The 25,953-nt window shown below is 41.4% G+C and overlaps 3 protein-coding genes across 3 annotated transcripts in view; all 3 read right to left on the reverse strand.

Annotated features, from left to right (window-relative positions):
- Nucleotides 1–4,701: 4,701 nt before the first annotated feature.
- TLR10 (toll like receptor 10) lies at nt 4,702–13,978 on the reverse strand. The gene is made up of 2 exons (XM_019962584.2): nt 11,632–13,978; nt 4,702–7,787 (listed from the first exon to the last, which is right to left on the reverse strand). Exon 2 carries the CDS (start codon nt 7,697–7,699, stop codon nt 5,261–5,263), a length of 2,439 nt encoding a protein of 812 aa, XP_019818143.2. The 5' UTR covers nt 7,700–7,787; nt 11,632–13,978; the 3' UTR covers nt 4,702–5,260.
- A 135-nt stretch (nt 13,979–14,113) lies between these two features.
- TLR6 (toll like receptor 6) overlaps nt 14,114–25,953 on the reverse strand; it is a 48,265-nt gene continuing 36,425 nt past the window's right edge. The window contains exons 7-8 of the transcript XR_011567155.1: nt 24,785–24,894; nt 14,114–19,820 (exon numbers count right to left, since the gene is read on the reverse strand). The gene's annotated coding sequence lies outside the window, so the exon portion shown is untranslated. The remainder of the gene's footprint in view (nt 19,821–24,784; nt 24,895–25,953) is intronic.
- Nucleotides 21,269–24,148, reverse strand: TLR1 (toll like receptor 1). Its single transcript, XM_070791296.1, has one exon. It carries the CDS (start codon nt 24,130–24,132, stop codon nt 21,754–21,756), a length of 2,379 nt encoding a protein of 792 aa, XP_070647397.1. The 5' UTR covers nt 24,133–24,148; the 3' UTR covers nt 21,269–21,753.

Here is a 25,953-nt window from a genome sequence, read left to right on the forward strand (position 1 = left end):
CTGAACACACACCACTGACGGTGGGGAGGGTAGTGAGGGGTCCGTGCGTGAAGACAGAGGCTCAGCTCCACTGCTACAAAATAGGAACTTCCCTCGTCCACATGACTTAGGGCTGGAGAGCATGATTTCACCATGTCAGCAGGAGGCAAGAGAAGACAATAACCAGAAGACTCATTGGTGTTCAGTCTTGAAAGCCACGCTCCAAGGACTACTTAGTACCTGGCACATAGCCTGCAGCATGGTGGATATCACCCTGGATGCCGGAGGCTCAGGGGTCATGGCGGGGTAGCATCCACTGTCACACCTGCCTCAGGTACTGAAGACAGGAGGTGGCACCACACTCATATCACAGAGGGACACGGGCTTACATGGTGGCTCAAGCCCAAGGGTTAGTGGTAAACTGTTGGTATCCCATACCCCCAAAGTCATTCTGTGGTCAAGAGAGTTACCCCAAACCAGCATGTGTGTACCATTCTGGCCCGATCTTGAGTGATTCCACAGTTTCAACCAGCAGAAGTGAGCTGCTTGCCAGACTGTCCACCTCAGATGGGGACCCAACACCAGTCCCTGAGAACACCCATAGGCATGAAATCCAGAGCTCTGTAGGATACCTGGTTGGCCTCCTGTGTGAGGCAGAGGGTCAGGGAGCACCCTGAATGATCAAGTGAAGACCAGGGTCTATGCAGGTCTGGATCTGGGCTAGGGACATCCATCTTGGAGGACTCTGTCAGGCCTGGGCAGTACCAGACCCTAAGAATAAAACCATCACTACAGACATGCTATCAGGGAACTACAGCGAGAAAGAGAAAATTCAAGGAAGTCTCTCCAGAGATCTGGGTGTTGGGGAGAGCGGACAGAGTCTGAGATGTGGGCCACAGCAGAGACCTTGTCGAACCAGAACTTCCATTACTCCTCTTGAAGAGCTGATACAGCAATAAGAACAGAGGAAGTGATGGGGGATTGACCCATAAAACCCATTTGTGGTGATCCATATAATCGCAGACTCTGAAGTCATTCAAGGGCAACCCACAGCAAGACCCTCAGATGAAGCAGAATCCAACAGGAGGAAGTAAAGGGAAGAGCCAAGGCGGGGGCAGAGGGGACAGCCTAGTGGTGGCTGGGCCAGGAAAATGAAAGAAAGTGGAAGTCACTCAGTCAGCTCTGCCTCTTTGTGACCCCATGAACTATACAGTCATGGGAATTTTCCAGGCCAGAATACTGACGTGGGTATAGCCTTTTCCTTCTGCAGGGAATCTTCCCAACCCAGGGACTGAATCCAGGTCTCCCACATTGCAGGCGGATTCTTTACCAGCTGAGCCACAAGGGAAACCCAAGAATGCTGGAGTGGGTAGCCTATCCCTTCTCCAGTGGATCTTCCCAACCCAGGAATCGAATGGGATCTCCTGCATCGCAGTTAGATTCTTTACCAGCTCAGCTACCAGGGAAGCCCAGTCCCGGAAAATGTAAGCAAAAATATACTTGCTGAGTGTGAGGAGTGCTCCCTGACTGGTAAATCTATGTGCCTGATTTACAACAAGGCCCAGCACTGAGGTGGGTGGACTTGGCTGCCCTGCTGGACATCAGAAGAGCAGAGGAGGTCAATCAATGAAGTGTCTACAGACAAACTGTTTTTCCTTCAGAAAATCCTTGGAGAGAAGCTATGTGCCAGGCACTGTCCTGGGCAAAGGTGGAGACAACATCTGTGAGCAAAGCAGAAAAAATCTCTGCTCTAAAGGAGTTTGCATTCTAGTGGGGGAAGACAGAATAAGCAAAATAAGTAGAAAAATGATAACAGAGGGCTGAGATCAGTACCAGAGGCAGAGGGGTGGAAAATGGAGCTAGGGGACTGTGGGAAGCTTCCCCAGCAGAGCATCAGTGATAAAGTTGTCCTTGCAACCTCCTGGGGAAACCAGGATCCCAATTATTCTTCATCCTTTATATAGAGAACATGTTCTGGCTTGTGGATAAATGGTGGTTAATCTGAGAAGCAGCCCCAGGTCATGAGTTACTGATAAAACAAGCACATTGTTTTAGGTGTATTGGGTTGCCAATGCAGGATGCCTTGGTGAGTAGGGAGAGACTGCAGACAAGAATCCAAATCTCAAATAATTGTGAGGAAGACTTAGGGGTTGTCCAGCTGCTGAAATTAGAAGTTGCTGAGAGCTAAGCCTAATGTGTTATTTTTTTTAATTGTAATAAAATGTCTATTAAAAAAAGACTGTGTCTACTAAATTGAGAACTGGAATAACTGCCATGAATAGTCCAATCCTGAAAACTTTAGGGCTGTTCCAAATTAACTAATCTGTAAAAGTAAAAGTCTTTCCACTGAGTAATTTATGCAAGATTTTCAGAATCCTCATACAGTATGTCTGACTCCAGAAGCCCTGAAGCACACTGATATCAGCAGCCCAGCTGCTGGGTGCCTGGGAAGAAAGGCATTCTCTCTGTCCTCTGCCATAGCTCCACTGTGGTTTCCTAGGGTTTCCCCTTTTACCAGACAGACCAGGAAGGAGGAAGAGGGACATTCAGTCTCAGGGCTGCTGAACTCCAGCACCTCAGAGTAGACAGCCATGGGCCAAAGGGAAACATACCCTGGCTTCTAGATCCACATCGGACTTCTCCCTACACTCTCAGGGACCTTCCTGAGAACTCTTTTTTAAATGATCACTAGTGTGAGAAATTCATAAAACCACAAATCATAAGGAAATAAAGTTAGATGTGGAACCCAGTTTTAACCTGCTTAGGAGATTGGTTTTATTAGATTGAATGAGCTGAGATAGATGTTTTCCTAAGTCAAGTATATATGTGTTCAGTTGCTCGGTGTGTCCAGCTCTTTGAGACCTCATGGACTGTAGCCCATCAGGCTCCTCTGTCCATGGGATTCTCCAGGTAATAATACTGGAGTGGTTACTATGCCCTCCTCCAGGGGATCTTCAAGACCCAGGAGTCAAACCCAAGTCTCTTGCATCTCCTGCATTAGCAGGCAGATTTTTTTTTTTTTACCACTGCACCATCTGGGAAGCCTTTCGTAAGTTAAGAACAACCAAATATTGGCAAATTCACTGATTCAAGCTATATTCAGGAATCCTTCAATTATGGATTCTCTGTCTTCTCTTCCAAACTTTAACCTATGCCTGATCTTACTCTTCGGCTTCTCAGAATTCACCTTCAAATTCCACTCTCTGTCTTAAAGCTGGGCTTCCCAAGTGGCTCAGTTAATAAAGAATCCACTTGCAATGTAGGAGACGCAAGCAGATACAAGTTTCCCAGGTCAGAAAGATCCCCTGGAGGAGGGAATGGCAAGCCACTGCAGTATTCTTGCCTGGAGAATCCCATGGACAGAGGAGCCTGGCAAGCTACAGGCCATAGGGTCGCACAGAGTTAAACATGACTATGCAACCAAGCATGCGTGCACATCCTGAAGCCAGTTGAGTCCCTGCTAAGTTTCTCTAGTTAATCCAATGTCCATTCCATGAAAGTTCATTGAGCATCTTTTCTGAACCACGGACTGAACAAACTGCTGCTGATACGAGGGCAGAGGGAAGTCTGTCCTTACTTTGTGGAGCTCATAGAAGAGGGAGAATGGGTTTTAAAAACGTATGTAATCAATTTGGTGATATAAATATGTCCAAAGTGTTATAGAGAATAGAGGAGCATCATGCTTGGGAAAGAAATGAGGACGGTTTCAAAGAAGAGTCAATATTTGGATTTTGCCTGAAGGATGTATAAGATTTCCTGAACAAGCTAGGGCAGGCAAGTATCACAGGCAGGCATGATGCAAGTCCTAGAGTCTGGGCACATAAAAAGAGACGCGTGTTCTGGGAAAGGGCCAACAGTTCAAAAGGGCTCAGTGATTGGAAGCAAGGACAAGTGGTGACAGTGTCAGATCTTATAGGCATTTCCTTCCTTTATCATGCAGGTGAGCCACAGACATTTTCCTAATCGGGGAAAGAACATGTTTGTTCTTGATGCTCATTTTTGAAATATAATTTTGCAAACTTCAAGAGAGCTTGTTCTCTTTCAATGATTTGTGAGGCTAGAAGAGAAGATCAGAGAAAATGAGTAGGACATGTAGGCTTTAAAAGTTATCTTTAGGATTTCCCTGGTGGTCCAGAGGTCAAGAATCTACCTGCCAACGCAGGGGACACGAGTTTGATCGCTGGTCTGGGAAGAGTCCACATGTTGTGGGGTAACCAAGGTCATGTGCCACAACTACGGAAGCCCATGTGTCTCGAGCCTGTGCTTCTCAACAAGAGAAGCCTCCACAGTGAGGAGCCTGCACACCACAGTGAAGAGTAGCCCCCACTGGCCCCAACTGGAGAAAGCCTGTGAGAAGCAACAAAGATCTAGCATGTGCACGCATGCCACAGTGCTTCAGTCACGTCCAACTCTTTGTGACCCCATAGACTGGTGGGCTGCCGTCTATGGGGTCGCACAGAGTCGGACACGACTGAAGCGACTTAGCAGCAGCAGCAGCAGACTGTAGCCCACCAGGCTCGTCTGTCCCGTGGGATTGTCCAGGCAAGAATACTGGAGTGGGTTTCCATGCCCTCCTCCAGAGGATCTTCCCGACCCAGGGATCGAACCTGTGTCTCCGGTGGCTCCTGCACCGCAGGCGGATTCTTTGTGATTGAGATACTGGGGAAGCCCCAAAGTCTCAGTGCAGCCAACAATAAATGAATAAGTAAATAATAAAAAAACTTTATATATAAAATAATATCTTTATTGTTTTCTCAGCTTGCAAAAGAAATATAGATTCATTCTAAGCAACTCCAACATTATAGAAATATACAACATGGAAACCAACTGCTGTAATCCAAACTCCCAGAGCCAAACACCCTGTTACTACACCAATGTGCTGGTCTAGGTTCCTTTAGACTCTTATTTCAATGTATAAACCAAAATACAATTTCATCCATACCAGTTAATAAATACACAGCAACCTCAGTTTTAATAGCTATGTAATAGTCTGTTGTGTTAATGTACTGTGATTTAGTAGATCAATCCTTACTTTGTGGGCATTTGAGCTGTTTTCAATTTTTTAGGATTATAAACAATGCCAGGATGAACACAATTTTTACATAAATCTTTGCAAAATATGTTTCTATAGGATACATTCTTAGAACTCTTTCAAGGAACTGACATGAAGAAATGATAGTTTTTCATTTTAATAGATATTGCCAAATTGCCATCATAAAGGTATCAATTTGCATCCTAACAGTATATGTAGGTCCCAATCTCCCTAGGAGTGGGTGGGGCTCTACAGGCAGTCTGTTCTGATCAGAGAGATTGCAGAACCTCCAAACCCTTCATTCAGTTCTGTGAATGTCTGTAGTTCACATGTCCCTCTGGTGTCTAATAAATTAACATGAAGAGCAGCTCGAAGGTTTGCCCAAAAAAGGCCACATTTATGCCTATCCTTGGGCCATTCCAAGTATGCTTTCTTTTCCATGAGAGCTTTCAGCTCAGGATATCTGGTAGGGATGCAGTAGAGTGGAATGGGTTCCAGTAAGATAAGAATTATGTAATCAAGACTTTCATGGAAGAGATTGTGGTGGGCAAAGTAGGGTTCATAATGGCACCATTCAGTCTGGACAAAGCTGGGAGACAAAACAAAGATGGACTTGTAACTTTTCTCAATGCAGTTTATGGTATCTTCAGTCATGCTCTTGCCAGGGTCAGAGTTTCCCTCATGAAGGCAAATCAGAACAGAACCATCTTCTTTCTCCAGACTGGGAATCAATTCATACTTCACCCAGGCAGAATCATGTTCACTGTATGAAATAAACACATGGAATTGGACACTTCTTTTGAGTTGTTCCTGAGTTGTCTTCCTAACCCTGAGCCATGTCTGAGTCCATTGATGCAGCATCCTGAGATACCAGGGCAAATCAAAGTGGAGGCAGCAGAAGGCCACAGCCATCCCCAGAACGAGCATGACAACCACAATGGTGACAATCAGCAAACCTGTGTTGCAAGATATTTCTGGAAGATGAACATCCTTTAACTGAGTCCCCTTTAGATTCAAAGGGTATTCACAGATGTATGAATCTGACCATCCAACCATCATGCCTTCTGAGTATTTTCCAAGCTGAATGAAATCTCTTAATTCACAAGTACATCGGAATGGATTTCTTCCTGCATTTAGAGTTTTAACTTCCTGGCAGCTCTGGAAAAAATCCAGAGATGAGCTGAGAATTAAGTTCATTTCAACGTTCAGAACTAAGAGTCTTCTGAAATGACTGCACCCAGGAAGATCAGTTAGAAAATTAAATGCAAGATTTAACTCTCGCAAAGATGTCAGGTGAGTAATCGCTTTAGGGACAGTTTGAATTTTGTTACTATTCAGGTCCAGTATTTGAATGTTTCTAGGCAAGCACCCAAAAACAGAATCAGCAAATTTGTTGAATGACAAGTTCATGGTGACCAAGGTTTCTGGCCACAAGCAATTTTCATCATTTTCATGTTGTAACAGATTTTCACTCAGATCTAAGTGCCTCAGGGATGTGTTGCTGGCAAAGTGACTCACTAAGGAAAGTGTCTCCAATTTATTGTCCTTCAAGATGAGAGTTTTCAAATGAGGCAATTGGATAGATTTTTTAAACACATCATCTGTTAAGATATTATTAGCGAAATTTAAATATTGGAATCTTGTAGGGTACACAGGGAACAGCATGTGAGGCATTTGTGCATCTGATATTGTCAGGTTTTCTATATCCATTTTGGTAAAAAGCAAGTAGACGCTCTCCTGGGGGATATTAAAAATTCTAAAATGTACATGTTCCAGTTTTATAGTTCTCATTACAGTATTTGAGTAGTCAAATGAATTGTGGTCAAGATAAACCTTACCTCCAAAGGTCACATGTTGAATCTGAAAGTACTCTACTGATGTATGCCAAACCAATTGGAAGATGAGGAAAAGATCGTCCCAGGATAAGTCAACTTTATTAAGTAACAGAATGGATGTCTTGGCATTTTCTAAAATAGGATTTTGTTGAGATTCATAACTCGTAAACTGGCTCTTTTGCAAATCTATATTGATGACTTCTAATATTTTTGAAGTTTTGATTCCATCATGCAAAAGAACCCAGAAATTTGTGTTCACTGGTAACACAATGTGAAGTCTTGTTGTGTTTAAGATGGGCAAGCTACCTTCTTCATAATGAGATAGAGTTCTCAATCCTAATAAGACGGTATTTAGCTGCAAATGAGCAATTTTCTGAAAATCTGATTTTTGTATTTTTGCCCCACTCAAACCTAGGGTTTCCAGGTGTGACATGTTGCCAGTTTCTACGCTGATAGGCAGAGTGTCAAAGTCATTGAAGGACAGATCTAAATGTCTGAGACCTGCCAGTGAGAACCAGGTTACACTCTTCAGTCTGTTGTTAGACACATCTAAGTAGCTTAACTCCTTGTTGAATTCAAAGGTCTTGATATCCAGCTCTTGGATTCTGTTGTGGCATAGAATCAAAACTTTCAGTTTAGAGAGAGAACGGAAATCTGAATGCTGGAGTTGAAAAAGGAGATTATAAGACAAATCCAATGTGGTTGTAATTGGGGTCAAGCCTTCAGGAACCTTTGTTAAAGACATGCTGGAGAAGTTGGTAGTCAATTCCCTTTCTTCGGGCAGCTCTGAAGCCCCACTACGCACAGACGTAACAATACTACAAAATATGTAAATGCTTCTGATATGTCTCATGGTAATTCCAAGGATTTTATCACTGGTTCACCTCAGATGAATTTTATCACACATTACCTCACATGGATGAGGAAGATGAATTCAAATCCTGGGAAGACAACATACCATTAGGTGGTTATGTGATTTGTTAAACCCTGTAGGACTTTTCTTTAATGCCAACATCTGATTATATTCACCAAGAATTTGGAATAGGGTCCCAACCCATTTACTGAATCTTTGACTTCATCTCAGAGCTTGGCTCACAGATTTCCAAGCCAGTTGCTGTGTTACACCCCCATCACTGAGAAAAGTCAAGATTCTCCAAAGGGAGATAGATACATCATAATTGGCAGACGTGCCTCTCACCCAGTTCAAACAAGGAACGGCATTGCCAGGTCATGTTCAACAATCCCCACCACCACCACCACCACTACATCCCCTTTCGATAGCCTGAAAGCTTTAGGAAGATTAAAAGAAATTTTTAAAAATTAAGACATTTTTTAAAGAGCAGTTTAAGATTTACTGCAAGATTAAAGGGAAGGTACAGAGATTTTTCCTTATCCCTCCTGCCCCAACACATGCACAGCCTGCCCCATTATCAACCCCCCCCCCCAATCAGAGTGATGCATTTGTTACAACTGATGGACCTACACTGATTCATCATAGTCACCCAAAGTCCATAGTTTATGCTATGCTTAATTCTTGGTGTTGTACATTCTAAGGTTTTGGACAAAGGTATGATGACATATATCCATCCTGTCTGGTAGCATCTCCAAACCATACTGACTCTCCTGCAAATGAGGCAGTGGCCATTTGATGTCTTTTTGGACAGCAGCTACCATCCACTGATATTCCATAGACTGACCCTTAAAACCACCGCCTTGTAAGGTAAGTGCTATCACTATTCAGCCTTTATAGGTATAGAATGCAGTACTTAAAGAGGTCCTGAGACTGCACCACAGCCACAAACTTAATTCATGGTGAGGGCAGAACCTGGGCTCTTAACCACTCTGCTATCTTGTCTTCCTAGGATGAGTCAAGATAAATCTGCTTTCAAAATATGCTGTAATACATGAATCATGATAAAATTGTATCTCTCTCTAGGTCATATTGATTCTTCAATGTTTCCTAAAACACAGTTCAAGAAATCCAGTAAATAAATCTGCAAGCGCCACCCAACTTAGGTTTTAGATCAGTTACTTATAAGGACTGACTTGGATTAAGCCATTTAGTTAAGGGCTGTCTTGTTGAGCTACTGTATTTAGGAGTCACTTGTAACTCCCTACCTATGTCCCATCTAATGTATTGATACTATTGCACTTAGAATGAAATCCAGACTCCGAATGCTGAACCATAGCATCCTCCATGTGTTGCTATTGCTTCCTTCTGGGATCTCATTTCATATCGCTCTTCTCTTGGCCCTCTGCACTCCAATGACACTGCGCCTCTCTTTGTTCCTTGGCTACATCATCTTGCCCTGACCTCAGCTTGGGATGCTCTTCTGTCATCCTTCCTTGGCCAGATCTTTCTTATTATTTAGGTCTTGGCTTAAAGTATATCTCCTCTAAGAAACCTGATTTGACCACTTAATCTAAAGAGGCCATTTAGACTAACTTGCTCTTCGTTCCCTTCATCCTATTTTATTTCTCTACAAAATAGAGCACTGACCACTATCTGAAACTTTTGTTCATTTATTTATTTGTTGACTACCACTCCCACCTCTCACACCCATGAGAGAAGGGGTCTGACAATCTCGCTCACCTCTGCCTTCCAAGCAGAGAGATAGTACCTAGTACATGGCATGTGCTCAGTAAATATACATTATATATATAAGTAGATTAATGATCTCAATATTGTATTTCTTAGCACAGTGTGGTATATAATATGCTCTCAAAAATATATATCAAATGAATTAATTGGAGTTATGAATTCCTGTTATAATGTAGTACATGACGATTAGAGAATGAGTTTAGTGATAGAAATTAATATGTCTGGGTTTAAGTCCAATCTTAACATCTCACTGGCCATGATAACTTAGATTATTCATTTAACTGCTGAAAGGTTCTCTTTTTTAATTTGTAAAATGGGTTTTGTGCAAAGGCGTTGAAGAGATACTATACATAAACCCCTTGGGCTTCCCTGGTGGCTCAGACGGTATCACGCCTAGCAGGTCACAGATGGTAGTGGTTATCAGGGCCAAGACTAGGGTGATTTCAGCACAGATTTTGAGAGGCACAAAGAAACTTGTTAATCAAGATAAATAATATTTTAATAAAAATTTTAAAGTAAAGTTAATGTAAAACCCACAATGAACAAAATATCAAAAAGTTTTTTCATAAAGACAGGATTAGTACTACTTTTTCCCTTGACTTTTCTTCTTCTCAGGCTCCAGTATGGCTTGTAGGACACTGGCAGTTTATAGACATTAAGATGATGAGGTGTTTTTAACATTATTACCTCAAAGAGTACTTCAGTTCCTAACAACTCATCTTAAGTTGCTACTATGTCTAGGAGCTAGAACCCTTGAAAAGTGCAGCAAAATCTAACCCACTTGCTTTATCTGGAATCCTGTAAGTTGAGATGTTATAGCTTTCATGTTTTACTTGTCTCTTCTCTTTTTCACCCAATAACACAATCTCATCTGAAACTTACTCTAAAGAAGTAAGCGGAACTGACTCTGAACTCTTAATATAATAGAAAGGTCCTCTCTCTCAGGCAATGCATATAAATTATGCCATTTCATTTAAACATTTTAAAAAGTAGGATATAAACTTTTGATGAAAGATGCAATCAATAAATACATTTTTATTATGGTCATGCTACTCTTACTGGGTGCTGAAAGCAGATGAAAAACAGAATGATCTTTTTTTAATAGCTTATGATTTAAAAGTCCAAGTCAAGAGACACCATAAAATAAAATGAAAATCGGTGGCTTGCCAAATACTTAATCTAATCCCTCTTTTCCAAATGATGCAAAAAAATGGAGACAGGGGTTTAAAACCCATCAAATATTGGAAGATCTTTACAAAATAAGAGTAAGAATGACTGACATTTTATGCATGTTTCCTGTTTCTCTGGTTCCCTGGTGGCTCAGAGATTAAAGCATCTGCCTGGAATGCAGGAGACCCAGGTTTGATCCCTGGGTCGGAAAGATCCCCTGGAGAAGGAAATGGCAACCCACTCCTCTACTCTTGCTTGGAGAATCCCATGGAGGGAGGAGCCTGGTAGGCTACAATCCCTGGGGTCGCAAAGAGTCAGACATGACTGAGCGACTTCACTTAGCAAACTTATCACTTGGAACTGAGATAAATGCTTTCCATACATTATTTTGTTCTATCTTCTCAACAACCCAACAAAATGATGGATATTTTTATCCCCATTTTGCAAATGGAGGAGCTAGAACCAGAGGTTAAGTCACTTGCCCAAGGTGAGCCAGTGAATAATTGCTAGAGCATGAATTTGAACCCAGACCTATCTCGTCCCTTCAGAATGCAAACCGAAGGCATTTCAGACTCTGAAATGAAATAGCACAGAGTGTGATTACCGAGACTAATTCCGTTGGCAGGGTTAGAGCTGCTGTGGTCTCTTCCTCACTTCCTACATACGTGCCTCTCTCGAAGCTATCTATGCTCTGCTAGGGGTCATGAATTTCAAGAAACCAGAAAAAGGAAACCCAAACTCTCAAGCAACTGCAGGACAATTCCTCAGATCAGCAGTGGTCAATACTAAGCCCAAGGTCACTCACTAGTCATTAAGGTCACTTCAGATTAGTATAGGCAAAATAATAAATACTAAAAATCTGAACAAGGCTACTTTCTTCCCATCTATGGAATAAGCATGAAAAATCTGAAAATCTAAATAAATCCTTTCCTCCCATTTTCTTTAGAAAAGACCCCACACAGCCCTTCTCTCTTTTTCATGAGTTTTACAGCAGTCAAAGCTAGAATTCTTACCCTCAGGCTTGCAGCGGCTCCACAGAGCTACAGGTATAGAAGATTCATGCACAGGACCAGAACTGGCTACAGAAGTGGCTGAATCAAGCTCTTTCTGTGACGCGTACCCTCCTTTGCCCTCTACTGCATGCTGGTGGCATTACATGTTGCATGAGTTCATACTATCTTAGGTTATTTTTTTAAAGAATTGCAGTGAAATACTGGTAGCTCAGATGGTAAAGAATCTGACTGCTACCCACTCCAATATTCTTGCCTGGAGAATTCCATGGACAAAGGAGCCTGGTGGGCTACTGTCCATGGGGTCAACTTGGACATGACTGATCGACTAACACACACATAAAGTAAAATTGCCAGTTTAGCCATTTTAAGTGTACAGTTTAGTGGCATTAAGTATGATACATTCACATAGCTGTTCAATCATTAGTACCATCCATCTCCAGTATATATATTCTATAGAGCCCTCTCATAAAATAAAAATAAAATAAACACTTCCATTTTTTGTGTCCAAAGACATATTCTTCCCTTTCCCAGAGCCCAGCATTTTTAAACATTTTACACTCCCAGTGAATGGGGAATTTTTCTTTACTTATGTTTAAATTTAATTTTCAGAAACAAGTCAAGCCAAGTTAGAAAACGGTGAATCTGGTCCAGACAGAATAAGAAACTTCCCCAGGGCCATTCTCCAGTAAGAGATGGAGTCAAGATTTAAAACTGAGTCTATCTGACTCCAAAGCCCCAGATTTTCACTACTTCAGGTGGCCAAGGGTTTGTATACTATTCCTTCTGCCCTCACCTGGAATTTCTAGAATCTTTAAATCTTTATTTGCAATTAGCAGTAAGAATAGTAAGTTCAGAACTGTATGTGCTGATATCTTTGGCTGGTGATTATTTTTTATTCCCTTCAAAAATATTTCCCTTTTTTTTCCTTCCTTTTTTCTCCCTCTCCTCTTACTTTGGGCTTCAGAGATATCTGACCCGATATTCTTCTACCTCTGTCTGTCTGTCTGTCTGTCTGTCTTTCTCTCTCACACACACAGTCAGTCACTCATATACATTTCTTCCCTCATGCCTTCCCCTGATCTCAAACTTCTTCGTGTCGTATTTCTGCCTTCGTATATAACTTGCAACCAACAGAGAGCTTTGGATTACCTCAAGTAGTGGAGGTTTATTTTAAAGACACTACAGAAAAAGAGAGAAAGAGCCCCCAGGAAGTGAGAAGGCTCAGCACCTCACAGCCAGGCTTCACAAAGACCTGGAACACTGACTCCCCAGGACTCCCTGAGGCAGCCCTGACGCCCACCTTGTCTTGCTGTACCCGTCTAAGTGGGCAAGGGCCGTTCTCTACTCTAGTTATGACTCAGCTTCTCTTTTGACTCCTTCTGCTTCACTTTGGACTCCTAGCTTCTCTTTACTGCTGCCTTTGCTTCTATTTCTTCCTACTTTCTGCCTTTCTCAGTGTCTTAAGGGCAGAGCTGGCCTCACTGTGTGGATACTTACCCAAGATAAGAAATCTGACTTGGCTCTTTGTCTCATCATCCAAAATGGAACCTCTCCATTGGTCAGAGGACCCCCGGACCACCTAAGAGTCTACAGGCCTATTTTCCGTCTTACCTTTGGTAGGGCCTAAGTCCCCAGTGCAGACCAGTAGGAAAATCACACGACCCAAGTCAGCCCACCTGAAGGAGCTGCTTTCCTCCTAAAGCTCTTGCAGTATAGCACATAGGCTGGTGTGGAAAATATGTTGTTTTGGCAGAGCTCCTCTAGTTTAATTATAAATATCAGTAAGAGAAAATAGTCACAAGTTTTTCCTGAATTTCTGAAAAAAAAAAAATCCTCACGTGGTTAGGGAATTCAGATTGTTCATCATTCATTTACTACACTCGATGAGTATAAGGAGGGGAGAAAATTTTAAAATTTTGCAAAAGCTGGGGTGTTCTTTTCCACTGAGCCACCAGGGGAAGTGAAAGTGAAAGTCACTCAGTCGTGTCTGACAGTGAAAGTCACTCAGTTGAGTCTGACTCTTTGCGACCCTGTGGACTACACAGTCCATGGAATTCTCCAGGCCAGAATACTGGAGTGGATAGCCTTTCCCTTCTCCAGGGGCTCTTCCCAACCCAGGGGGCGAACCCAGGTCTCCTGTATTGCAGGCAGACTCTTTACCAGCTGAGCCACAAGAGAAGCCCAAGAATACTGGAGTGGGTAGCCTATCCCTTCTCCAGTGGATCTTCTCAACCCAGGAATCGAACCAGGGTCTCCTGCATTGCAGGTGTATTCTTTACCAACTGAGCTATCAGGGAAGCTGGAGCCACCAGGGAAGCCCCAAACAAATAAGTAGTGGAAGCCTAATAATTTTGCAGAGATCTGGTTCCTTATTAGTAAGGACTAGAGAAGCACTGTCCAATAGAATACAGAAAGAAGGCAAGTCATATAAGTAACTTTATCTAGTAAACAAGTTTAAAAAGACAAAAAGAAATAGGTGAAATTAATTTTGATTATATATTTTGTTTACTCCACGACATCAAAATGTTCACATGTAATATAAAAAACTACTAACGTGATATTTTACATTCTTTGTTTCATAGAATAATGTGTATTTTACACTTACAGCACATTTCAATTCAGATTCACCACATTTTAATAACTCAGTAGTGACACATGGTTAGTGGTTGCCATAGTGAACAAATAGGGTTAAAGTTTTAAGTTAATAAATGGCCATGCTACAATTAAACAACAAACTGGAACTCTAATTCACCACAAAATATTTCCCGATAATGCCAAATACTGCTGTTTCTCTTTTCCTCACCTCCCTGCTTCCAGCTTTGGCTTCCTTTCTCAGCTAACCCTGTTCACTCTACAAATGATCCTGTTGTAGAAACATCTATCAGAACCTGTGTCCTCAGAAATTTATCCTTAAGGCTTTAGGGGCAAGAAAGGGGAAAAAAATCTATACCTCTATCTATCTATGATAGAAATATGTGTCTCTGTATATAGACTATATATAGACAGCCCAGGACAATCTAGATGAACATGATGAGCAGCTCATCTCCAGTTCCACATGTGGTGACATAAAATAATGAAGAGAACAATAACTGCAATAATAATGACATCATCATAAGAGCTGACATTTATTGACCTTTTGCTTTGGGCCAAGCACTGTTCTCTGACATTACACATATTAACTCATTTAATGCTCCTAACAACAGGATGAGACTATTTTACATCCAGGGCAACAAAGCAGAGAGGCATTACATAACCACTCAGGGTGGCTAGAAGGAGGTGGAAGAGGCAGAACCCAGGCTGCGGTAGCCTATCCCGGGAGTGTCCTCCTGCCCATTGTGCACTTCCAGCCCTGGAGTGAATAGCCAGACCCTGGCTTTCCACACATTATACCTCTGGTTTCTTAACAATCTTATAAGCGAGGTATGGTTTTTATGCCATTTTCCAGATGACGAAAAGGCAGCTGGAAGAGGTTGAAGAATTCATCCAAGGACACAGTTTACAGAGAAATTGAGCTAGGCTTTAATTCCAGGATGCATATGCACAGAACCCAGCTTCATAATACTTATTCTCTACTGCTTCCACCTCTAACAGAGACCTAGTTTTGTTCTCCTAAACCCCATTTCTTTTTTGTTGTTGTTGGTTGTAAAATTTTTAAGTACAGAAAAATGTAAAACCAGAAGCAAGCATCAACCACAGGCAAGTGCTGATAATGTTTTTGTATATTTTCATCAAGACTTTTTTTCTCTGCATATTTTAAACATATTGAAACCATCCTGTACATACTATTTGGCATCCTATGTTTTTCATTTATGTTTTAATATAAGCATTCCCTTATGTTAATGAATAAATGTCCTCTACATTTTTTTTTAAGTTGTGATAAAAAAAACACATAACACAAAAGTTACCATCTTAACTGTATACAGTACTTTTAATAATTGCAAAATATGTCACTAAATGAACCCAGCACATCCTTCCACTGTTGGAAATTTGAAGTGTTTCAAATTTTTCACTGTTAACAATAACTCTGCAATTAACATGAAAGTGAAAGTCGCTCAGTCGTGTCCAACTCTTTGCAACCCCATGGACTACACAGTCCATGGAATTCTCCAGGCCAGAATACTGGAGTGGGTAGCCTTTCTCTTCTCCAGGGGATCTTCCCAACCCAGGGATCAAACCCAGGTTTCCTGTATTGCAGGCAGATTCTTTACCAGCTGAGCCCCAAGGGAAGCCCAAGAATACTAGAGTGGGTAGCCTATCCCTTCTCCAGCAGATCTTCCCAATCCAGGAATCGAACTGGGGTCTCCAGCATTGCAGGCAGATTCTTTACCAACTGAGCTATGAGGGAAGCCTTGTGAAGAAATATTTGTTCACATTTCAACTATTTCCTCAGGATAGATTTCCAGAAGTGGAATTACAGGTCAAAGGCCGTGATTTTATACACACACAGACACATATATATATAATCCAAATTACTTGGCCCTCCTATTATCATGGGCTGTAATCTGTCAGGCTTCTCTGTCCATGGGATTCTCCAGGCAAAAATACTGGAGTGGGTCGCCATGCCCTCCTTCAGAGGATCTTCCTGGCCCAGGGATCAAACCTGCATTTTTATGTCTCCTGCATTAGCAGATAGGTTCTTTACCACTAGTGCCATCTAGGAAGCCCCACATTATCACTATAAAAACATGTCCATTTCCCTGCAGTCTTATTAATATTAAAAAACTGATAAAGATGGAACTATTTTAATCTCAATTTGGTCAAGAACCCTGCAGTGAAGCGTGAGGTTAGATAACTACAACCCTTCACTGACTTCTAGTTAATAGAAGAGATTGGAGAATCTGAAAGAGTTAAGGATTGGAAGAGGGTTTTGTAGAGCGCTTTTAGTATATTATGAATTCCCTCTTACCTCAATCCTAGGAAAAGGGGCTTCAACAGAACCACTTGGAAAGGTGGCCATGTGAACTCTGCCCTTAGGGGGACATATTGTAACTAGTCTTTAATTCATAACTGGAAATCTAAAGGTTTTGGCTAGCCACTCTAAGGGTTGTTGTTGTTCAGTCGCCCAGTCATGTCTAACTCTTTGCAACCCCATGGACTGCAGCATGTCAGGCCTCCCTGTCCCTCACCATCTCCCGGAGTTTGCCCAAGTTCATGTTCATTACATCGGTGATGCCATCCAGCCATGTCATCCTCTAACACGCTCTTCTCCTTCTGCCCTCAATCTTTCCCAGAATAGGGGACTTTTCCAATGAGTCATCTGTATGCATCAGATGACCAAAATACTGGAGCTCCAGCTTCAGCATCAGTCCTTCCAGTGAATATTCAGGGTTGATCTCCTTTAAGATTGACTGGTTTGATCTCCTTGCTGTCTAACGGACTTTCAGGAGTCTTCTCCAGCACCGTAATTCGAAGGCATCAATTCTTTGGTGTTCTGCCTTCTCACAACCGTACATGACCATTGGGAAGACCATAGCCTTGACAATACAGATTTTTCAAATAATGAATTTAGGCTTGGAAAGGTCAAGTAAATTATCCAGCGCCATTCACATATAAGTAATAGAGTCAGCATTACAATCCAGACATTGAGAAGCAGAGCTTACATTCACCCAATCTGCAATGTTTCTTCTCCTTTACATGTGACATCTTTCTTATTTGCCTTACTATTCATACATATTTGTTCACATTTTGAACTGATTCTTCATCTCCCAACTTGGAATTCTTCAGCAGAAGTTTCTACAAATACAGTTTCAAGCTCCTAGTAAACTCCTTAAGACCACTGACAAGATCAGTTATTTACATAAAGGATTGATCTAACTTCTCCAAGTCTTGAGTTTGTTAAATAAACTTTAACTGACTTTATGACTCCCTTTAAGGATTTTTTTTAGACTCACAAGAAGTAACCAGTTGAATTGTGTTCTCCAAAACTCTTCTGCTGACGTCCTAAACCCCAGTACCTCATAATGTCACTTTATTTGGAAACGTAGTCAGGTAGTATATTAAACTGGGTTGTCAGGATGGGCCATAATCCGATGTGATTGGTGTCCCTATAAAAAAGGGAAATTTGGGCACAAAGAGGCATAGAGGGAAGACCATGTGAAGGAACACAGAGAGAGACAGTCATCTGTAAGCCAAGGGGAAGAGGCCTGGAGCAGATCCTTCCCTCCCACCGCTTGAGGGAACCAACCCTGCTGGAAACTTGATATTGGATTTCTACCTTCCAGGACTGAGAGATGATACATTTCTGTTGTTTAGGCCACCCAGGCTTGGAACCCTACCAAACTGATGCGTGACTAGTACTAAGCAACTGAAACTTGGTTGTGAAATCTTAAAGTTCAATACAGGAAGGGCAATCATCCTAGAGAAAACAGGAAAATCCAGCTCTAATGACTGTTGCAACATCCCTTACAGAACAAGCGCGTTCATACATTTTTAGCATATATTTCATGGTTTTAATTTGCTTTCTACTATTAATTCTCATAGAAGTATAAATGATAACTTTCATATAGCCCTATATTCTAGTCAAGACTAGACTAGTCAATCCCTAGACTTCTAGTCAAGTCTCCATAGCTTGACTTTCAAACCCCTGACAATATGATCTGTTTTGAATAATTAAATTTATTTATTTTTATTTGAAGGATAATTGCTTTTCAATATTGTTGGTTTCTGCCAAACATCAGCATCAGTATGAATCAGCCATAGGTATACCAATGACAACATGATCTTAATCTAACTGCATACTTATATTTCACTGTTGCTTTTCATAAACTTCATGGTCCAGTCAAATTAAGACAACAGTCCCAGAACAGGCCTGGGTATTCCTATCTCTTCTCTATGCATCATTCTATTTAGAATGGCCTTTCCATTCTTCATCTACACATTGAAAAATCCAAAGTTTAAGTCTTCTTTCAAGGCCCAGAGGGAAAACCATCACTTGTAAGATTTTTTTCACTTAATCTAAATGGTCTCTGAACTTCCACTTATATTTTTGTCTCATTGACTTTTATTTTAATTATCTGGATACATGTAATGTCCTATGATTGATTGTAAGTTTTTTAGGGCAAGAAACAACTAGTATATGTAAGTGTTACTTGGGTTTTTCCTCCCAAAAGTGAAGACTTAAACAAGAGCTTTGTGTATAGGTCATTCATTTTGAAGAAGTAATCTTGGGGCTCCAGAATTAGGGGCCTGAGAAGAATGAAACAGGAAGAATAGAAAACCATCCAAGAGTGAATTATTGACCTGGTTACTCCTGCTGCTGCTGCTGCTAAGTCGCTTTAGTCGTGTCCGACTCTGTGCGACCCCATAGACGGCAGCCCACCAGACTCCACCGTCCCTGGGATTCTCCAGGCAAGAACACTGGAGTGGATTGCCATTTCCTTCTCTGATGCAGAAAAGTGAAAAGTGAAAGTGAAGTCGCTCTGTCGTGTCCCATTCTTAGAGACCCCACGGACTGCAGCCTGCCAGGCCCCTCCATCCATGGGATTTTCCAGGCAAGAGTACTGAAGTGGGTCGCCACTTCTCCATGGTTACTCCTAGGAGTGAGTAAATTTCAATTCCACTGGGGATTCTGAGGAATGGTCTAGACTATGCCTCATTTAATGGCTCCCATCCCTTTAGAGATCAAGGATCTCTTCAAAGGATACACATCCAGTACATATAGTTTTGTACATATACCAGAGGGGCTAAGCAGGTTTCTATAACCATCATGTAACAGCGCTACTAGTGACATTATAAGGCATAAACTGAGAAGTAGGGTGCAGCTATGACAAGGTGCAGCTGTGACAAGTCAGTCCACACCTGTCTAGAACTGGCTGTCATACAGTGCGACCGATGAAGGTAGAAAATAGCTGATAAAACAAAGCTGAGCAAAACATCTGATAAAGTCCATTCCTTGCACTGCTCCAATCTGTTCTTACCCTATTTAAGTGGTTTTCCAAAAGATAGGGATGCTGTGTATAGAAGCGGGACACATTGGCTCCATTTCTTCTTATGATCAAAAAGGCAAATGAGCTTCTGCATTCCAGTTTAGATAACTAGGATCTCAGCAAGATCTCCGGCCACAGGAAACCAGACTCAAGTTCCATTTGGCTTGAAATGTAACATCCATCGTTTGGGACCCTGAGACAAGTAGGCAACTACAAGTAGTTTATTTCAGAGGTGATCTCGGAAACACCCTTGGAGGAATGAGACTATGAAACAAAAAGAGAAAGAAAGCCAATAAAGTCATTTCTACCATAGAAAATCAGGACTTTTCCATTCTACTGGGAGATTCGGGGAGAAGGTAAAGTAGACCCCAGGTTTGTCCCCCCAAAATGGGAGAGAAAGCTGGGTTATTTATCTGTCAATTCACTTTCCAACACTGGCTGAGGGAAGCTTCCAAGGACAACCTCCAGCATATCTGAATTGCCCTTCATGTGGACCAAGTGGCTTCTCATGGCCAAGAAGAAATTCCTTCGGGTGAAGAATCTCTAGCATTAACAATAAACAGCCTTCAACATGCAGAGAAAAATGCTGAATGGAAATGAGGAGGACACAATCGCTTTAGAAATCTGCTATAGAAACCCAAGCACAAGCTGTAAACAAGATTGCCAGGAGAAATATCAATAAACTCAGATATGCAGATGACACCACCCTTACAGAAGAAAGTGAAGAGGAACTAAACAGCCTCTTGATGAAGGTGAAAGAAGAGAGTGAAAAAGCTAGTTTAAAACTCAACATTCAGAAAATGAAGATCATGGAATCTGGTCCCATCACTTCATAGATGTGGGAAACAATGGAAACAGTGACAGACTTTATTTTCTTGTGCTCCAAAATCACTGCAGATTGTGACGGCAGCCATGAAATTAAAAAACAATTGCTCCTTGAAAGAAAATCTATGACAAACTCAGAGAGCACATTAAAAAGCAGAGACATACTTTGCTGACAAATGTCTGTCTAGTCAAAGCTATGGTTTTTCCAGTAGTCATGTATGGATGTGAGAGCTGGACCATAAAGAAAGCTGAGCACTGAAGAATTGATGGTTTTGAACTGTGGTGTTGGAGAAGACTCTTGATAGTCTCTTGGACTGCAAGGAGATCCAACCAGTCGATCCTAAAGGAAGTCAGTCCTGAATATTCATTGGAAGGACTGATGCTGAAGCTGAAACTCCAACACTTTAGCCACCTGACGTTGGAAATATACTTTGGCCAAGAACTGACATTGGAAAAAACCCTGATGCTGGGAAAGATTGAAGGCAGGAGGAGAAGGGGATGACAGAGGATGAGATGGTTGGATGGCATTACTGACTTGATAGACATGAATTTGAGCAAGCTCTGGGAGTTGGTGATGGATAGGGAAGCCTGGCATGCTGTAGTCCATGGGGTCGCAAAGAGTTGGACATGACTGAGTGACTGAACTGAACCGATAGAAACCCAGCTACAGTTGCAAAAGGCATGCAGTTTTCTACCACTGACCCTGATTGGCACACAGGAACATATATCAACTGAAGTTGTTTGAACAGGTGCTTCTCTTGATTACACGATAAACTCACTAAATTCAGTCCTAGCAGAGAAATAGATGAATCCCTTTTGTGTTAGAAATTAACTGATTCAATTGAAATTATATCATGAGGAACTGGGGCCTGAAAAGACATACACACTTTTAAAATTAATTATATATAATTATTTTATTTTTGGCTGTGCTGGGTCTTGGTTGCTGTGTGGACTTTTCTCTAGTTGTGGTGAGCAGGGGCTATTCTCTAGTTGCAGTACGAGGGCTTCTCACTGCAATGGCTTCTCTTTTTACAAAGCATGGGCTATAGGGCTCACCGGCTTCAGTAGTTGTGGCACTTGGGCGCTGTAGTTGCACTTCCGGGCTCTGCAGGCTCAGTAGCTGTGGTGCACGGGTTTAGTTGCCCTGCAGCATGTGGGATCCTCCCAGACCAGGGATCAAACCTGTCTCTCCTGCACTGGCAGGCAGATTCTTTACTGCTGAACCATGAGGGAAACCCCATATTTTTATCTACATCCTAAATTCAAAACCATGTTTATATCCATGTCGATGCAAAATAAGGTCACTGTTAGAGCTTCCAAAATCAGCAACATTTTCCCAAACGCAGCAGGGGATAAATTTTAAATCTCCGTGTTAATGTATTTCTGCTGCTTTTTCCATCAGTTTAATATTAATGGATGCTCTTAGGTTAGCCCAAAAAAGTCCGTGTTTACTCTTCTCCTTGGGCCATTCCAAATAAGTTCTCTGTGCCATGAGAGCTCTTAGCTTGTGGTAGCTGCTAGGAATGGAATACTGTGGAATGGGATCCAGCAAGATCAGGATTAAGTTATCAGATCCTTCATGGAAGAGATTGTGGTGGGCAAAGTAGAGTTCATAATGGCACCATTCGCTCTGGACAAAGTTGGGAGACAAAACAAAGATGGATTTGTAACTTTTCTCAATGCAGTTGATGATATTTTCCACAATGCTCTTGCCAGCAACAAAGTTTCTCTCATGGAGACAAATTCTTATATCTTCTTTTTCTAGGTTAGGTATTAATTCATTCTTCACCCAGGCAGAATCGTGCCCACTATATGAAATAAAAGCATGGAACTGGAGAGTTCTTTGGAGTTCTTCCAAGGGTACATTCCTGGCCCTGCGCCGGGTCTGGGTCCACTGACACACCATCCTGAGGTACCAGGGCAGATCCAGGTAGATACAGAGGACAGTCACAGCAACAGCCAGCACCAGCCCAGGGACCACAATGGTGATGATCAGCAGAGCTGTGTTGCAGGATAGCTCAGATACCTGGAAGTCCTTTAGAGGGGTTCCCTTGTAGCTTTCCGGATAGTCACACTTATAAGACTCAGGCCAGCCCTCTACCACGTCACTTGATACTTGGCCTATACTTTGGATGAAGTCTCTTAGCTCACAGGAACATTGGAATGGATTGTTCCCCGCTTTGAGGGACCTAATCTTCTGGCAGCTCTGGAAGAAATCAGCTGATGGATTGGAAATTGAGTTATAGTCAATGATCAGTATGGAAAGGCTGCTAAAGATACCACATCCAGGAAGGTGGGCTAAAGAATTGGAAGCAAGGTTGAGTTCTTGCAAAGTTTCTAGACCAGTGACATCTTTAGGGATGCTCCTTATTCTGTTATTGTGAAGATCAAGAACCTTGATCTGAGGAGGTAAACATCTGAAAACAGAGTCAGTAAGTATATTTGAAGACATATTTAAACTTAATAAATTTCTGGCCCAAGGGCAATTTCCTTCACTTTCATCATACATCAGGGAATTCTGGCTAACATCCAGTTGTTGTAGAGACTTCATTTCCTGGGTCATATGAACTATGTTTACAAGTTCTTTTAACTGATTCTTTTGTAGGATAAGTGTCTTCAAATTAGCCAAATTTGTACAGTTTATGAAAACTGTGTCTGTTAAGAGATTATTGGAAAAATTCAAATACAGAAATGGGCTAATTTGGGATGGGCAGACCATGTGGACCATGTGTGCAGCAGACACTGTGAGATGCTGGATGTTCATATTTGACAATATTTTATAGACATAACCTTGTGGAAGACTGAACACATCATGGACAACTTTGTGTATAGACAAGGCCTTCAGTGAAGTGTCAGAATAATCAAAATCTCTAGAGTCAAGGTAACCTTGTAGTTTCACATTTGAAATGGAGAAGTACTCAATGTTTGTACGCCAAACCAACTGGAGGATCGTAAAGAAGGAATTCCAAGTTATTTCAATGTTGTTTAAAGTAAGATTTGATAACCTTGAGTTCTTTTGAAGTTTTGACAGAACATTTTCGAAATAAGGACACCCATTATCATCAAGCACACATTTGATATTAGACAGTTCCAGACTCACTGTGGTGCCGACTGACACGTCCAAAATAAAATGGAATTCCTTTCCTGTGGGGAAAACAATGTGCAGACTCTGTGTCTTAAGGTCTTGAAGGCTTTCGGCATCTTCTCTTTCCCCATAAGTATCTCCTAAGACCAATAAAACCTTGCTGATGTGCAAATGAGTGATTGACTGCACACTGGATTTCTGTAACTGTGTGGCACTCAACCCCAGAAATTCTAGTTGAGACATGTTGCCAAACTCTTGGCATATGGGCAGGGCATCAAATGGATTAAATGAGAGGTCTAAGTGCTTGAGGTTCAGAGTAGGGTGGCAAGAAATCTTCTCCAAATTGTTGTGGGACAAATCCAAGTATTCCAGTTCCTGGTTGAATTTAAAAACACTCAAGTCAAGATACTGGATTCTATTATGAGAAATTATCAAAATCTTCAGCTTTGATAGTGAGAGGATGTCAGGCATCTGAAGCTCAGAAATATAGTTGTATGATATATCTAAGATGGTTGTTTCCAGGGATAAGTTTTTGGGAACATAGGTGAGACCTCTTTTTGACCTGTCAATTAAAAATTCACTTTCATCAGATAATTGAGTTCTGATCTCAAGTATTAATATAAAGATGATGGCAAAATGGAAGATGCTAGAATTTTTTTTAGTCATTTTGTAACAGTAGACATTCCTAAGGGTAGTTGCTATTCTTCAGAGCATCTGGATACAGTACAGATCCTAGGGGTAAAAAAGTCAGCATTAAATGACTATATTAAATTAAGCATGACTGACATTAAACATTTTTTTACTAGAGACTCATTAAATTAAAGCTACATTCTTGGGAGTCACACAACCTGAAACCAGGAAAATACACATATTCATAAACAGTTATACTGCTGCTGCTAAGTTGCTTCAGTCATGTCTGACCCCGTGCGACCCCATGGACAGCAGCCCAACAGGCTGCTCTGTCCACAGGATTCTCCAGGCAAGAATACTGGAGTGGGTTGCCATTTCCTTCTCCAACAGTTATACTACCTCTAATCAAATAACTTTTAATATGGATATGTAATGGATTGAATGGTGACCCTCCTCCCAAAAAAGATATGTCCACCTCCTAACCATGTCCTAATCTCCTAATTGAATATTACCTAATTTAGAAAAAGGGTATTTGTAGAGATAATTACATTAAGAGTCCTGAGAAGATCATCTTGGATTATCTAGGACTCGGCGGTCCCCAAATTTTGGGCACCAAGGATTGGTTTTGTGGAAGATAATTTTTCCTCAGACGGAGGTGGGGGTGGTTTTGGTTTTAATCTCTGCTCACCTCCTGCTGTGCCTCCCACTTCGTAATAGGTCATGGACCAGCACCAGTCCATGGCCCTGGGGTTGGGGACACCTAGTCTAGGTAGTCCCTAAATCCAATGACGATTATCCCTGTAAGAGAAAGAGGGAGTGTTATTTACAACAGCCAAATGTGGAAACAAAACTAGGTGTTCATCAATAGATGAATGATCAAGATGTTTTGTGTGTGTGTGTGTATATATATATATATATATACACACATATATATATATATATACAGTGGAATAGTAGTCATTAAAAAAATGAATTCTTGCCATTTGCAACATGAGTAGGTCTAGAAAGTATCATGCTAAGCGAAATAAGTCAAAGACAAAAACCACATCATCTCACTTATATGTGGAATCTAAAAAACAAGACAAACAAAATGAAAACAGATTCATAGATACAGAAAATAAGTGTGTGCCAGCAGAAAGAGGGATGGAAGGTGGGAGAGTGAGGGGATTAAGAAGTACAAACCACCAGTATATAATTAATAAGTTATGGGGTTGTAATATACAGCATAAGGAATATGGTCAGCAATACTGCAATAACTCTGATAAAAGATCTTTCAGAAAATGATAAAAGATAAGAAAATCCATTCATTCATTCATTTATTCAATCAGTATTTATGGATAACCTTCTGGCCATGTTTTAGGAACTAGAGATAAAGCAATGATCAAGACAAGGTTCTAATTTTCAAGAGCTTATTATCTAGAGGAAAGACAGAACATAAACATATAATAATTTCATGTAGTGATACCCACTATACAGAAAAATAAAGCAGGATAAATGAATCAAGAATAGTGGTAGGTATATAACAGTGGTTGGTGGTGGCTTTTTCAGATTGATTAGTCAGAGAGGCCCTTTCTGAGAATATGATGTTGGAGTAGAAATCAGAATGAAGTGAATGAATCATCTATGGGAAGATCTGTGGGGGAAGCATTTCCTTCTGGCAAAGGAAAAGGCAAGTGCAAAGGTCCTGAGGTAGGATTGAGGTTGGCTTGTCTCAGGCACAGTAAGGAGGCCAATGTTGGCATGGAGTGAGGTGGGTGAGGGGAGTTCAGGCCAAGAACACAGGGGGCAGATCATTGTAAGGAGTTTGGGATTCTATCCTGAGAGTGATGAGGGGGTCAGTGATCACTGAAAGGTTTT

This window comes from Bos indicus, chromosome 6 (genome assembly GCF_029378745.1).
Source record: "Bos indicus isolate NIAB-ARS_2022 breed Sahiwal x Tharparkar chromosome 6, NIAB-ARS_B.indTharparkar_mat_pri_1.0, whole genome shotgun sequence".
In the NCBI taxonomy this organism is placed as follows: Eukaryota; Metazoa; Chordata; class Mammalia; order Artiodactyla; family Bovidae; genus Bos; species Bos indicus.

Bases quoted from the DNA above. Each gene is read 5' to 3' on its own strand.
- TLR10 (XM_019962584.2), bottom strand. From the start codon at position 7,699: ATGAGACATATCAGAAGCATTTACATATTTTGTAGTATTGTTACGTCT.
- TLR1 (XM_070791296.1), bottom strand. From the start codon at position 24,132: ATGACTAAAAAAAATTCTAGCATCTTCCATTTTGCCATCATCTTTATA.